This window comes from Panthera onca, chromosome B3 (genome assembly GCF_046562875.1).
Source record: "Panthera onca isolate mPanOnc1 chromosome B3, mPanOnc1 haplotype 2, whole genome shotgun sequence".
In the NCBI taxonomy this organism is placed as follows: domain Eukaryota; kingdom Metazoa; phylum Chordata; class Mammalia; order Carnivora; family Felidae; genus Panthera; species Panthera onca.
Genome location: NC_138344.1, coordinates 39,589,856 through 39,605,118, shown reverse-complemented (window position 1 = coordinate 39,605,118; position 15,263 = coordinate 39,589,856). Strand labels below are relative to the sequence as shown.

General features: G+C 37.1%; 1 protein-coding gene across 4 annotated transcripts in view; it reads right to left on the bottom strand.

Moving 5' to 3' along the window:
* The window catches only part of DPP8 (dipeptidyl peptidase 8), a 66,519-nt gene that overhangs the window by 29,102 nt on the left and 22,154 nt on the right, over positions 1-15,263 (bottom strand). For all 4 annotated transcript variants that reach the window (XR_013556328.2, XM_060618240.3, XM_078448740.2 and 1 more), the window contains 6 exons: positions 12,438-12,611; positions 11,011-11,179; positions 4,928-5,038; positions 3,170-3,298; positions 2,112-2,173; positions 45-145 (listed from right to left, as the gene is read on the bottom strand). Coding sequence is in view for 3 of the 4 variants with exons in the window: in XM_060618240.3 (XP_060474223.1) it covers positions 45-145; positions 2,112-2,173; positions 3,170-3,298; positions 4,928-5,038; positions 11,011-11,179; positions 12,438-12,611 (746 nt within the window). In the remaining variant the exon portion in view is untranslated. The remainder of the gene's footprint in view (positions 1-44; positions 146-2,111; positions 2,174-3,169; positions 3,299-4,927; positions 5,039-11,010; positions 11,180-12,437; positions 12,612-15,263) is intronic.

Sequence of the window (15,263 nt, the reverse complement as noted above, 5' to 3'; positions counted from 1 at the left end):
GATTCTAAATTATTCGTAAAGAAGTGACAATTTAACATACGCACTATTTTCCCTCTGGAGTCCATCCAGCTCTGGCAATATATTCAACTCCTTCAAACAGAATCTCAAAAGGTTGAATCAGTTCCTTATCTATGACATCGATAATCTTTTAAAAAAGAAAAAAAAGGATTCTAGTTACAGAAGACATAGATCAATAACCAGTTTACTAGTCTACTTAAATCATTATCTTTTTTTTTTTTAATGTTTATTTATTCTTGAGAGAGAGACAGACAGAAACAGAGCATGAGTCAGGGAGGGGCAGAGAGAGAGGGAGACCCAGAATCTGAAGCAGGCTCCAGGCTCTGAGCTGTAAGCACAGAGTCTAACGCGGGGGTCGAACTCACAAACTGTGAGATCGTGACGTGAGCCGAAGTCGGACTCTTAACCGACTGAGCCACCCAGGCGCCCCTTAAATCATTATCTTTAACAGCATGACACTTTTTCAGACTTAGGTATTTAAATAGGCATGAGGGATACAAAAAAACTAGCGGTAAGTTGTGGGTTACCTACACTAGTGTACTCTTTATGTCTAACAAAGTTCTAAGAACGAGAATTAGCACAGTCTAAAAGTCTTTTCCCAGGAGTTTACACTGACAGAGCCCTTGCTAATAAGTGGTAACAACAAGTTTTAATCACTTTAGAGTCTAGTATCAAAGAAAAACAATAGTTCCTAATTTCCTATATTTGAGCCTAAAATAGGATTTGTGTAATGTATTAATGAAATGGCCCTTGGTAAGCAAATTTTTTCCTTTAAAAATCTAGCCAACACAAAAAGTAAGTTTTTTAAAAAAGGGCAAAGGATCTGAATAGATAGTTCTCCAATGAAGATACACAAATGGCCAATAGGCACATGAAAAGATGCTCAACATCAGTAGCCATCAGGAAAATTTAAGTCAAAATAACAGTGAGTACAATTTCAAACTTACTAGGATGGCTATAATCAATAAGACGAATAAAAGTGTTGATGAGGATGTGGAGAGATTGGAAACCTCACACAATGGGAATGTAAAATAGTGCAACCACTTGGGGCAAATAGTCTTGCAGTTCCTCAAAGGTTAAACATATAGCTATCGTGTGACTGAACAATTCTGTTTCTAGGTATCTAACCAAGAGAAGTGAAAAACATACACACACATTCATGGTAGCATTATTCCCAACAGTCAAAAGGTGGAAACAGCCTAAATGTCCATAACTGATGAGTAGATAAAGTGTTGGGGCATGTGGCTGGCTCAACTGGAAGAGTGTGCAACTCTCGACGTCAGGGTTCTGAGTCTGAGCTCCATGTTGAGTGTAGAGATTACATGCATACATACATACATAAAAACTTGAAGAAAAAAAAGCAAGAAAGTGTTGATACATGGTGCAATATAGATGGAGCTTGAAGACAAAATGCTAAGCAAAAGAAACCAGACCAGATACTATATGATTCCATTTATATGAAGTGTCCAGAATAGGCAAATCTACAGACAGAAAGTAGATATACTAGTGGTTACCCAGGGTTAAGGGACGTGGGAAGGTTGGAAGGTGATGATTAAGGGATGTGGGGTTTCTTTTTTGGGGTGATGAAAATGTTGCACAATTCTGTGAATACACTAAAAGCCATTTTAAACTTTAAATGAGTGAACTGAATCACACTTGAATTATATCTCAATAAAACTATTAAAACAAAGTCTAGCAGAGAAGACTTTTTTAAGTAATCCTCTGGGCATTCAGCTTATAAGAATTTGACTATCCAAATGGAAAGCCCCAGTACGAGAGACATGTGGGACATCTATCCAACACACAAGGTAAATCACTAGTCAATACTGCTATTTTAAAAATATTGATCTGGCATTAACAATGGCAAAGAGGAAAAACTTTTGAAAGAGTGGTAAATATGCATATCCCCATATTCCTATCTTGAGAACCAGCAAAAAGTTTTCAAAGCAGAAAATTAGGTCAACCTGAAACTGATGGTCCACAAATGTCTCAGCAAGTTAAACAAGTCCAAAAAATTAAAGAGTGAATCTAAGATATCTACTAGACTGACTAGTCAAAGGACACAAAAAGTCAACTCCACATTTTATACTTACCCTTCCTTCAGCATCAATCATTATTTCTGACATCTTAAAGGTGACTTTTGGATTTGCTGTGCCTTTAGAAAGAGATAGAAATGAACAGTAATGCAGATCCAAAATTATTCAAACAAATTTTGCCAGATCAATCCCCTTTACACTTTCTTTAAGTTGGGAACTTGGTAGAGTCAGGACTTTATTGTATAAGAATCTCAGAACTCCATCTCAAATTCATAATTTTCACCATTGGTATATATAAAAAAAAAAGAGGTTAAAAACATCAAGAGTAGGTACGAAATAAAGGAAGGAAATGCTGTATCATTTTGTAATTAAATACTATAAACGGGGTTGCCTGGGTGGCTCAGTTGGTTGAGCATCGACTCTTGGTTTTGGCTCAGGTCATGATCTCATGGTTGGTGGGACAGAGCCCTGCGTTGGGCTCTGTACTGACTGCGTGGAGCCTGCTTGGGATTCTCTCCCCCTGCACTCTTGCCTCTCCCCTGCACTCTCTCTCTCAAAATAAATAAATAAACTTTAAAAAATTGCTATAAACAGCAAAATGGGAAAAAATTACTGATTTATTAAGAACATAATCCCTTAAAAATCTTTATTTCCTAGCAAAGACACCTTTTTATTCATTCCTTGAAGTAACCAACCAGCTTTGTGCACTTCCCAACCTTTGAAAATAAATTAAAAAAAGATCAGCCTGTAATTAAAAAATCTACTTCAGGGGCACCTGGGTGGCTCAGTTGGTTAGGTGGCCAACTCTTGATTGTGGCCCAAGTCATGATCTCATGTTTCTTGAGTCCGAGCCCTGCACTGGGCTCCACACTGTTATAGTATGGAGATTCTCTCTCTGTCCCCTCTCTGTGCTCTTCAGTGTGCACGCTTTCCCTCAAAATAAATAAATAAACTTAAAAAATTTTTTTAATTTTTCTTCTGTGACACTTAATGAACAACCCACTTTTACTAAGTCTGTAAATGATCAATGTTGACCATACCTTTGGATGACTGCAGAAAGAATCTTGTTTGGAAAGCAGAAATGAGTGAATATAAATGCCAATGGAATATAGTACCTGTTTTAGGATAACGGAATGAATCTGCCCTCCTTGTTTCCAACATAGGGGATGTAACATGAATAATTTCCACCTCAGATTCATCATTTTCTTCATACAAAATTCTAAGAATTTTGCTGCCACTGGGAGCTTAAAAGGAATTTAAATATTGTAAATTTAGAAGAACTGTTCCATAGAGTAATCATAACTGACCATTTCCTCTAGTAGTATATTTCCCATAGTGAGAAATAATTTATGTATAAAATATACTGCATTTTGTGTATGAAACTATCACTAGCCTTTGTACTAAGAAGGTGAATTATTGTTAAATCACTTTTGCTGGTTAAGGGTTACTCCTTTTGGAAGGCAAAACCTGAAGATACTTATGTACATATATATATATATTTTTTAATTTTAGGTAGGCTTCATGCCCAACATGGGGCTTGAACTCATGACCCTGAGATCAAGAGTCACATGCTCTACAGACTGGCACCCAGACTGCCAGCCAGGCACCCCTGTACATATACATATTTAAACAGCAGAGGGGTGCCTCAGTGGTTCGGTTAAGCATCCTATTCTTGATCTCTGCTCAGGTCTTGATCTCAGGGTCGTGAGTTCAAGTCCCAAGTTGGGCTCCATGCTGGGTTCCATGCTGGGGGTGGAGCCTACTTTAAAAAATTAAAAAATTAAAAAAAAAAAAAAAAAACCCAGCAGAAACACATTTGTGAAGGTCTTCAGTCCCTGCGTACCTTAAAATGCATTCCTTGTTGAAAAGTGAATTACTTAATTATAACATTTCCCTTGATAAAATAGATGCAACTTAAAGAGTCCAGTTTTCTCTTAATAGTTACTCTAACTCATGTAAAATCTTGTTCTAACAAACACAATTATGGCAATTATGGCAAACATTTTACATATTAAAATTAAATGTCCAAATCTAAGACATGGCTTAAAAATAAGTATTTTTAATAGTCCCTTAGAGAAGTGTTTAAAATACGAGCTGCTAGGATGCTCCTTCAGTGCAGCATGAGACTCTTGATCTTGGGGTCGTGAATTCAAGCCCCACTTTGAAAGTAAAGCTTACTTAAAAAAAAAAAAAACAAAAGCTAGCTGCAAATAATTACTAGGTCATGAAATGTATTAATGGGTAATAACCAGCATTTAAAATGTATAATGAACAAAAAAAAATACAATATTAGAGTGCCTTTCACATAAGGATAAATATTGCTCCATGAAATTTGTTTTCAGTTTTTGTATATAATACATATATGAATTGTTAGGCTAGAATGTAAAGCAAATTTCTAAGTGGATCATGGACAAAAAAATCTGAAAGCCACTGCTTCACGAGATCTGCTTCTCGGGCAGAAAACACTTGTGAATTCACCCAGAAAACGGAGGAATTTGTGTCCTTTTTTCTGATCCATTCATACACTAATTTGGTCATATGCTCACGCAGACTCTCTAGTCAATCCTACATTTTTATAACAATGCATTCAGGTGTAGTATTTTTTATTTTTCCACCAATGTTGCCAGCAAGATCAGCTTCTAGAAGAAAAAGTGGTAAAGAGTTGAAGGACCTGAGGCACTGAACTGCAATGGAATTATTTTTATTAGAATTCATTATGGTGGGATATAGCCTGTATATTTTAAATAACTACTGGTAGGATCCAATTTTCAAGACTTCATAAGCTACTATTTAGGACTTAGAATCTATGCACTTAACTAACTGGGAGTTAAATCTCATAATACTTTGATTTATAATATTTTGAACTCCCTTACTTGTTTCAGCTTCTGGACACCACCAGTAGCCAGAGTATCTATCAAATTCTTCTTGAAGAACAAAGGTAGCAACTCCAGCTGATCTGGGATCTTCTTCCATGTTGGCTAGCTCTAGACAAACATAAAAGGCAAAATCACCACAGGAAATTCTCTTTTCATAGATACTAAGCACAATGATTTAGTTTATTGTGAAATGCAGCTGTAGTACAGTGGTGAACTCTGGAACTAAATGGACTGGATTTAAATCTGAGCTCCATCATTTACTAACTGACTGACCTTGGATAAATCACCCAACCTCATTCCACCGCAGTGTCCCATTTGTAAATGGGGTTGTTAGAATTAAATGAGTTAATTCACATAAAGCACTTAGAACAAAGCCTGAGCCAGAACATAAATGTTGGTTATTTCCCCATTTAGCTGGGGTCATAGGAAACAAGAATACATGTAGAGTGTCACAGTGATTTGTATCTTCTACACAGAAAAGTCCAACTTTAGACCTAGAATGGCTCTTACAGATCAGGTAATTCATCACTCTTCCTCCCCTTCTTCCATTCAACCAGAACATCTCAGCTTACATCTGTTTTACACTTTCCAGCAAATAGTTTCCAGCATATAATTTGAAGGGAACTCCTGCTTTAAAACTAAACCCCCCAATGGGGTGCCTGGGTGGCTCAGTTGGGTAAGCATGCAACTTTGGCTCAGGTCATGATCTTGTAGTCCGTGAGTTTGAGCCCCACATTGGACTCTTTGCTATCAGCATAGAGCCTGCTTTGGATCCTTTGTCTCCCTCTCTCTCTGCCCCTCCCCCACTGGTTCAATAAATAAATAAATAAAACCTCCCCAAACCATGAAGCCATAATTTTTAAAGATTTCATGACATGGAGAAATGTTTACAATGTAATTGAATTTTAAAAAGCCATATTACTAAATGGCATGTACACTATAATTTCATTTAAAAAATGTTAAACATATATTTTATTTTTATTTATTTGAGAGAGAGAGAGAGAGAGAGAGAGAAAGAACCTCAAGCAGACTCCATGCTCAGTGTGGAGCCCAGCACAGGGCTTGATCCCATGACCTGAGTTGAAATCAAGAGTTGGACTGAGCCGACTGAGCCACCCAGGCACTCCCCAACACTTTATTTCTTAATTTTTTTAAATGTTCATTCATTTTTGAGACAGAGAGCAACAAAGCATGAGCAGGGGAGGGGCAGAGAGAGAGAGGAAGACACAGAATCTGAAGCAGGCTTCAGGCTCTGAGCTGTCAGCACAGAGCCTGACGCAGGGTACAAACTCATAAACCATGAGATCATGACCTGAGCCGAAGTCGGATGCTTAAACCAACTGAGCCACCCAGGCACCCTATCCCCAAGATTTTAAAATGCTTGTTTCCGGGTAGTTGAACATTTGACTCTTGATTTCGGCTCAGGTCATGATCCCAGGGTGGCAGGATAGAGCCCCTTGTCAGTCTCTGCACTGGGCGTAGAGCCTGCTTGAGCCTGCTTGAGATTCTCTCTTTCTCTCCCCATCTGTCCCTCTCCCCAGCCTGCGCTCTCTAAAAAAAAAAAAAAAAAAAAAAAAAATGTTGTGGATATAAATCAAAATGTGGTTCTCTCCAAGTAATGAGACAGACTATGGACAAGCATTTTTTAAATTGCTTTATAATTTACAACATCTTAGGTATACTATTTGTGATAAATGTATATACTTGTGTAACCACACCTCATCAAGACAGAATATTTCCAACACCTAGAATGTATTTTCATGTCTCTTCTCAGTCAATGCCCATTATCACCCCAGAAGCAACCAATGATCTGATTTCTATCATCATAGGTTAGTTCTGCATATTCTAAAATATCACATAAGTGAACTCATACTTTGTCTGCTTTTTGAAATTCATCAATGTTGTTACACATATCAATAATTCACTTCTGTTAATTGCTGGGTAGTATCCCATAGTGTATCACAGTTCCTTTATCCATTCACCTGTTAATGCGTATCTGGGCTACTTCTAGTTATTGGCAACTATGAGTAAAGATGTTAATCTTTCTTGTATAGGGATCTTTGTGGGTGTATGCTTTCATTTCTCTTGAATCAGGACCCAGGAGTGGAATGCCTGGATAGTATGGTAAGTGTTCATAAGAAACTGCCACAGTTTTCCAAAGTATTTGTATTATTTTATATTCTTACTAGCAATGGATGAAGGTTCCTTTCTAGTATTTGTGTTCAGAATTAATCTTTTTCACTTTAGCCAGTCTAATGAGTGTATGGTAATACCTCATAGTGATTTCAATATTATATACCAGTTTCAATGTATTATTTTTGCTTATCTGTATTTTCTATATATTGTCTGAAACAAATATGCAAAATGAACCCATAACACGCTACCCAAAAATTTGAGCCCAGAAGTGTTTGGAACTCAGAATTTGGGTGATTTTTCATATATATTATATATATCTACCATAAAATCATGTAACATCTCCAGCAGGGGAATCAAATACCCTGTAACTGAATACACCAATATTCCTACAGCAAACTTATGAATAGACACACTAAGTAGGATTAAGATTATAAATATCCTCAGGTCAGTTCAGGTCAGATTTTGCCACCAAATGAGTTTTAGCACCAAGCCAGTGAAAAGTAAGCTCAGTTTTTAAGAGTTTTTTGAATTTTGGAGTGAATGATATAGCCAAAACCAGTGTTCAGTTTTCCTGGATCTTTAAACTACCCCAAAGGTGTATCCACGCTACTGTTTTATATTTTGTTCTCCTTTGGATGTGAGAACAGGTACCACTCATTTTTATCTCCCTTTCACTGACTACAGACCTCAATTATTAAGAGTTATTTATTAAATGAATAAAAGCTATCGCTTTGTTCATCTGATACATCATTTGATAGTAGAGGCTGGTACTGTATTACTTTTACATTCCTTTATCATACCAGGCAGAAAATAAACACATGCACTTGTTCATTGACTAAACTCACCTACAAGCAGACTTTCACTTGGAAACTTATTGTGAATAAGAGGAGTAAGAGTGAAGACACTTACTTTGTATTTACTTTTCTATTTAAACTAACACACTGCACTTACCATGTATCAGACACCATCCTAAACACTTCACAAACATTAACTCATTAAAACCTCGTAACAGCACTATAATGACCTGCCTTTTTAGATATGGAAACCGAGAGGTTAAATAACTTACTCAAGGTCACAGAACTAAAAACTGGTAGATATGGAACTCAAACTCAGCTCTCTGGTTCTAGACTACATCTTTAACCAGTACACTAATCTTGAAAATGACAGACATATCACATACCTACGTGCACAGAAAGGAAAAATAATAGAAACAATACTATAGCATCACACAGGGCTCCGGTGCTTTCTACTTTACATTCTGTCAATCCTCACCATAATCCTGTGTGAAAAACAATTCTACAGAAGAAAAAATAGACTTAAAAATGCCTTAATTCTATCAGTTACTGTCAGAACTTTGTAATCCCAGACTCAAGTACAATAATTAGTATGTAGTGAGTGTTCAAGGTCTGTTGAAAGCATGAACAAATGGCTAGGATTTCCAACCCAGATTTACGAATCACCGACCTAATCCTTCCACTGCCACTAGCAGCTGTTCTGATTCCCGGACTCCAAATGGAGACCCATTAAACACCAAAACATGTACTTTTCACTTAAAAACTTCCCTACTCCATCCCCTTTTAACTGATGTTCTAGTTTTAGATCATTAAACCTAGATCATTTCAACAGTCAACTTTTGGTGTTCCTGTCTCTAGTCCTATATATAACTAGTCAAATATAACTTTCACAAAGTATCCAAAACAATTTATCTATCATATGACTCTGCCCATACCACCCAACTGATAAAAATGTTTCCGTGGACCCCATATCATTCTAGAGACCCTGTTGATTTACATGAGATACAGGTTACCCCTGTCTTGGCTCTTTTGATCTGCCAGCCTTACTTTTCCCTTCTTCTTGACTCATACCTTACACTTTAGGAACCATCAGATTGCTTTAACTCCTCACAAACATCACTTTCTGCATCAAGACCTTTCTCATGTGGTCCCCTCGCCTGGAGTGTACAGGCTAATGTGTACTCGTATCTAAGATGAGTTTAGGTGCCAGTTAGGTGTCGTCTCTTCTGGGAAGCCCTTCCTGAACACTACCCTCACTGATGCTCTTATAACACCCTATGTTTGCTTATCACTGTTTTATTATTCATGTAGTTTCCTTGAGGGCCTGGGTTATGTCTTATTCAACTCTGTATTCTTAGTTCCTGCCGCATTACCTGGCACACAGGAACTTAATGTATTTTTCTTGACTGAATAGTTAGAACAGGTTTCTTGACTCCTAATTCAGTGTTCTTTCTACCAATGTAAATTGTTCAGGAAAAGCCTTCTTCTAGAACACTGATTATCCTAATAATGAAAAAAATATTTGTTGTCAATACACTATTGTATTCTAAAATAATTTATTAAGAAAGATGCCCAGGGACGCCTGGGTGGCTCAGTTAAGCATCCAACTCGATTTCAGCTCAGGTCGTGATCTCATGGTTCATGAGTTCAAGTCCCATGTTAGGCTCCACACTGACAGTGCAGAGCCTGCCTGGGATTCTGTGTCTTTCTCTCCTTCTGCCCCTCGCCTGCTCACTCTCTCAAAATAAATAAATAAACATTAAAAAAAAAAAAAAAAAGATGCCCAATAAATCAGATTTGTGAACATTAGATTAAGTAAGAGTTGAACAAATGAATTTTTAAAATTTTATTTATTATTATTTTTTTAATGTTTTATTTATTGGGGCTCCTGGGTGGCTCAGTTTGTTAGGTGTCTGACTTCAGCTCAGGTCACATTCTCAAGGTTCGTGAGTTTGAGCCCTGCTTCTGGCTCTGTGCTGACAGCTCAGAGCCTGTAGCCTGCTTCAGATTCTGTGTCTCCCTCTCTCTCTGCCCCTCCCCCACTCACGCTCTATCTCTCTCCATCTCTCAAAAATGAATAAATGTTAAAAAAATTTTTTTTTTAATGTTTTATTTATTTGGTGGAGGGAGGGGCAAAGAGAGGGGGACAGAGGATCCAAAGTGGGCTCTGTGCTGACCGGCTGACAGCAGCGAGCCTGATGTGGGGCTTGAACTCAAGAACCATGAGACCATGACCTGAGCTGAAGTCGGACACTCAACAGACTGAGCCACCCCGGCACCCCTGAACAAATGTTTCACTATGAAACTTACTAACTTTAAGTTGTTTCATGTGTTCAAAGAAAAAGCAATATACTATTTCCCATATTTCATTTGTATGAAAGCTTTAGAGGAAAACATTCACATCTTTAGAGGAAAACAAAGCACATCTGTGCTTTCAGTAGTGCTTAGTATTACTATAATCACTTAATGAAAATTAAGTATTTCCATAATACAGTTCTACCAAGTGTTGTTTTTCCTATTATGACAAAATAACTAAGTAGCCTCTCCAAAAGGGGGAGATAAATTTTTGGTGCATATTAGGTCTTTGTTTCCCAAAAACAAGATTAATTTTTTAAATTGAAATTTGATTTTAATTTTTTTTTTTTTTTCAACGTTTTTTTATTTATTTTTGCGACAGAGAGAGACAGAGCATGAACGGGGGAGGGGCAGAGAGAGAGGGAGACACAGAATCTGAAACAGGCTCCAGGCTCCGAGCCATCAGCCCAGAGCCCGACGCGGGGCTCGAACTCACGGACCGCGAGATCGTGACCTGGCTGAAGTCGGACGCTTAACCGACTGCGCCACCCAGGCGCCCCAATTGAAATTTGATTTTAATGAGAACCGTTTTGGGGTAATTCTGGCAGTCTTATTAAGCTAAAGGAACAATCATGTCAGAGGCATTACTGTTGTGCTTTCTGAAAATGAACATTCAAACAAGGTAGCATTTTGCATGTGGTAAGTACTATGTATCCTCTGTACTTTTTTATTAATTTTAAAGATCTGAATTTAAAATATGAAGGCCAGCCACCGTGCCTCCATTTCATAAAGTAAGCAAGAGCAAAATTTTAAAAATATTTTTCAGAAAAGCAGATTTGCAGAACTATGTGTTACCATTGTGCACATAGGTGAGCCTTCTTTCTTCTCTGGTTACAATGTTGGATATCCAAATATCATTGCTGTGTATAAAAGCAATCCAGTCTGGATCAGCCGGGCATAATTTAGGATCCATACGAATGTTGGGACAACTAGTCTCTACTAAATTTGGCCGTAAGGGTTGTTGCTAGAAAAGAAAAAAACATTTTTAGGAAAGTATCAGGTTGATACATACATACTCATTTGCCAACACCCTTCAATGAAAAATAATTCCAAGTAAAATGTCAACTATGGTAATTGCTCCTCAGAAAAATACACTTTTGGGGCGCCTGGGTGGCTCAGTTGGTTGGGCAGCTGACTTCGGCTCAGGTCATGATCTCACAGCTCGTGAGCTTGAGCCCCATGTCAGGCTCTGTGCTGACAGCTCAGAGCCCGGAGCCTGCTTCAGATTCTGTGTTTCCCTCTCTCTCTACCCCTCCTATGCTCACGCTCTGTCTGTCTGTCTCTCTCTCTCTCAAAAATAAACATTAAAAAAAATTAATAAAAAAGAAAAATACACTTTTGCATTCCTTAAAAGGACGGACTCTTTTTTTTTTTTTTCCTATAAATTAGAAAGCTAAGGGTAATAGGACAGTAAAGACAATATAAGAGCACTTCATAAATTTTGTTGTCCATACCTGTTTAATGGAGTAATTATTGTTTGTTAAATACTTTTATTAAGCACTTATTTATTGAATATTTATTAAATATTTCAAATTAATTTTACCAATATAAAACAGTTTGCTCAAAAAGATACAACAAAAGCCAGAATCATACAATTTTAACAAAAGGTCTAATACCATGTAAAAAATTGTCTGGGCTAAAACCAAACATTTAAAAACCATTTATTAAGATGGATTAAGCTGGGGTGCCTGGGTGGCGCAGTCAGGTCGGCTCCGGTTATGATCTCATGATTCAGGAGTTCAAGCCCCGCATCGGGCTCTGTGCTGATGATGCAGAGCCTGCTTAGGATTCTGTCTCTCCTCTCCTCCTCTCTGCCCCTCCCTTGCTTGTGCTGTCTCTCTCTCAAAATAAATAAACAGAACTTAAAAAAAAAAAAAAAAGATGAATTAAGCTTTTAGGGGAACCAAAAATAGATTGTCTTGTGATAACATTATCTTCCAAGATCCCCCTCAGCATTTACTCAGAAAATGGGCATTGATGCCCTTTACCATATCTTCCTATAGAGCAAGTGTCTTTAGCTTTTAAAAAATTGCATATTAATGTCAGTGTAAAAAGGATTAACTCTTACCACCGGAAACTAATGCCCATTTATCTTGTTTTCTTTACTATTAAATTTTTCACTTGGTGGGTAAATATAATTTTTTGGTTTAATTACCTTCCTGATTTGGATGCAAACAGCCTTTAGGATTTAACAGATTTAACAAGTAGTAACACCAACTTACAGTAAATCCTTGTGGCCCTCCATCTTTTACATGATAAATTCCACTACCAGCTTGAAAGAGAAATGTTCCACTTCCTTGGTGATAATCATAAGAAGCAATTCCAACGGTTCCAATGCGTTTTCTTTCTCTTAATAGTTCTTCTTCTCGAGAATACATTCCATAGTCCAGTGTTGCCTAATGCAAAAGGAAAGAGAAGTCACCTATTTGGTCTTCTGAAAGCTTGCTTTTTGCTTTTAGCAAAAACTTTCCACTGAAATCCTAGTATCTCCCATACTATGGAGTGTACATGTTGAGGGGGTCTAAAATGTGTCAGCAACTTTAAGCAAACTAATTCCAAGAAGTCTGTGGAAAGATTTCCTGGTAAAGGATCTCTAGATGATAACTGCATACATTAGAGAACAAGAATTGTCTTATCACCCTGGCGTGGCATTCTAGATCTTCTACAACCTAACTGAGCAGTGATGCACGTAGTTAAGAGCACAGACTGTGAAACCAAGCGGTTTGAATCTAGGCTTTGACCCTCAATAGAAGTCTGACTTTGGGAAGTGGCTTAATTTCTTCAAAAGTAATTTTCCTCACTTTTAAAATAGTTTTGTTATCATCTACTTCGGCTTTGTGAAGATTAATTTAGATAAAACATATCAAGTGTTTAATACAATGATTGGCATAGAGTTAAGTTCTCAAGTATCAGCTGTCATTAATACTTTTCCAACACATCTATTAATACTCTTCTAATAAAATCCTAGATTAGGCTTGTCACATCACTGACATAAAACCCAACATATGAGGTTCTGCCTCCTGGCCCTTGTTCCACTGTCCTCCTTTGAAAGGCTATTTTTCTTTCATCCAAGTTTTACCATTATCCCAAAACCTTAGCTCTAATTTAACCTTGGCAAGGAAATTTTCCTGGTCCACTATGGTGTACAGGGATTTCTTCTGTGAAACTGATATAAGAGTTACTACCTCTTTTACTTATTTGGCCATGGTACTGTTTTTCACTTTTTTTTTTTTTCAGTATTTCTGACCAGAAATAGTTAAAACAAACAAACAAACAACTTAAGACCAGAATCTGTGTCATTTCGTTTTCCTACCTGCAGGATCTGTTAAAATCCCTCTCAAAGACCGTTTGTAACTAATGACTGATAATGATAATAATTTCCTAAGCTAGAAATATTATTTGATAGAGGTATAAAATTTAAAAAGGAATATAAAGAAAACAAATTTAGTAAGTGCTAACAAAAAAATTACATCCACATTTTCCCTAAGAGCTCTTTATACTTTATTTGATTATGATAAATAAGGAAAGAAGACGTGGTTTCTGCTATCAAGGAGTGATACCCTAAAAAGGAATCTAGATTGAGTTTATTGGCAGGAATGCATCACTCCAAAACTAAGCTAGCACAATGAGAGTAAACATTGCTCAAGGATGGCAAATACATGTGTGTACTTGCAAATCTAAAACAAGGTTAGGTGAGGTTAAAAATGAAACACCCTGGGAATCTTGCTAAAAACCCATCTAGTTTTTTGTATTCTTTGTATCACTTTTTAGTGAATATTTAATTACATATATATACATTCGTACCTGTGTGTGTTAGACTCTAAAAGAAAAAAACAGCAAATTCAATGAACATATAGTTTTATTAATTCTGATCTCTTTGTTTTAAATCTCTGTTAAACTGTTTCCATTGAAGCCTAGAGCAATTCTGAGAATATGATCATATTTTAATTTCTCCCTTCCTATTCTCCCTGAATGTCACTGGAGATGGAAACCAATGGAAACCAACTTCCACTTTTAGCCAAGATGGAGTAACAGGGACTAGGCTTATCCTCCCACCTGAAACAACTGAAAAACTGAACAAAATATATGAAATAATGTTTTTAAGACACTGGACATTAGACAACAAAGGACCGTGATCTCTGAGAAATGGGAACCAAATGAGGTGAGCATTACAGTTGTCACAGCTAACTGCTCTGACAGTTTACAGATGTTGGCACAAGAAGGGTTAGTCAATGGATCAAAGAAGAAATCACAAAGGAAATCAGAAAATACTTTGAGATAAATGAAAACACTGTATCAAAACTTAAAGCATGCAGCAAAGCAGTGCTGAGAGGGAAATTTGTAACTCTAAGTATCTGCATTAAAAAAGAGATCTGGGGCACCTGGATGGCTCTTGATTTTGGCCCAGGTCATGATCTCATGTTTTGGGGGATCAAGCCCCGCACTGGACTCTGTGCGGACATCGTGGAGCCTGCTTGCTCTCTCTTTCCCTCTCTCTGCCGCTCCCCTGCTCACATACACATGTGCCCACTCTCTCTAAATAAATAAATAAACATTAAAAAAATTAAACTTAAAAAAAGAGAGAGAGATCGGGGCATCTACTGGCTCAGTAGAGCATGCAACTCTTGATCTCAGGGTTGTAGGTTCAAGCCCCATGTTGGGTAAAGAGTTACTTAACAATAAAATCTTAAAAGAGAGAGACAGAGAGAGAGAGATCTGAAATCAATAACCTATCTTCTACCTTAAGACACTAGAAAGAAAGAGCAAACTAAATCCAAAGCAAGCAGAAGTGAGAAAATATTCTAAAATAAACTGGAAATAAAATACAGAATAGAAAAACAACAAAGCCTAACGAACCAAAAGTTGGTTATTTGAAAAGATCAAATTTAGCTAAAATGAAGAAAGGTCATTTCGAATGATCTTAAAGAGATTAAAAAAAAAGATTATGAGGAAACAATATAAACAATTCTATGCCAACAAATTCAATAATGTAGGTGAAATGACTGAACTCCTAGAAACACAAAGCATCAAAAGTGACTCAAGAAGAA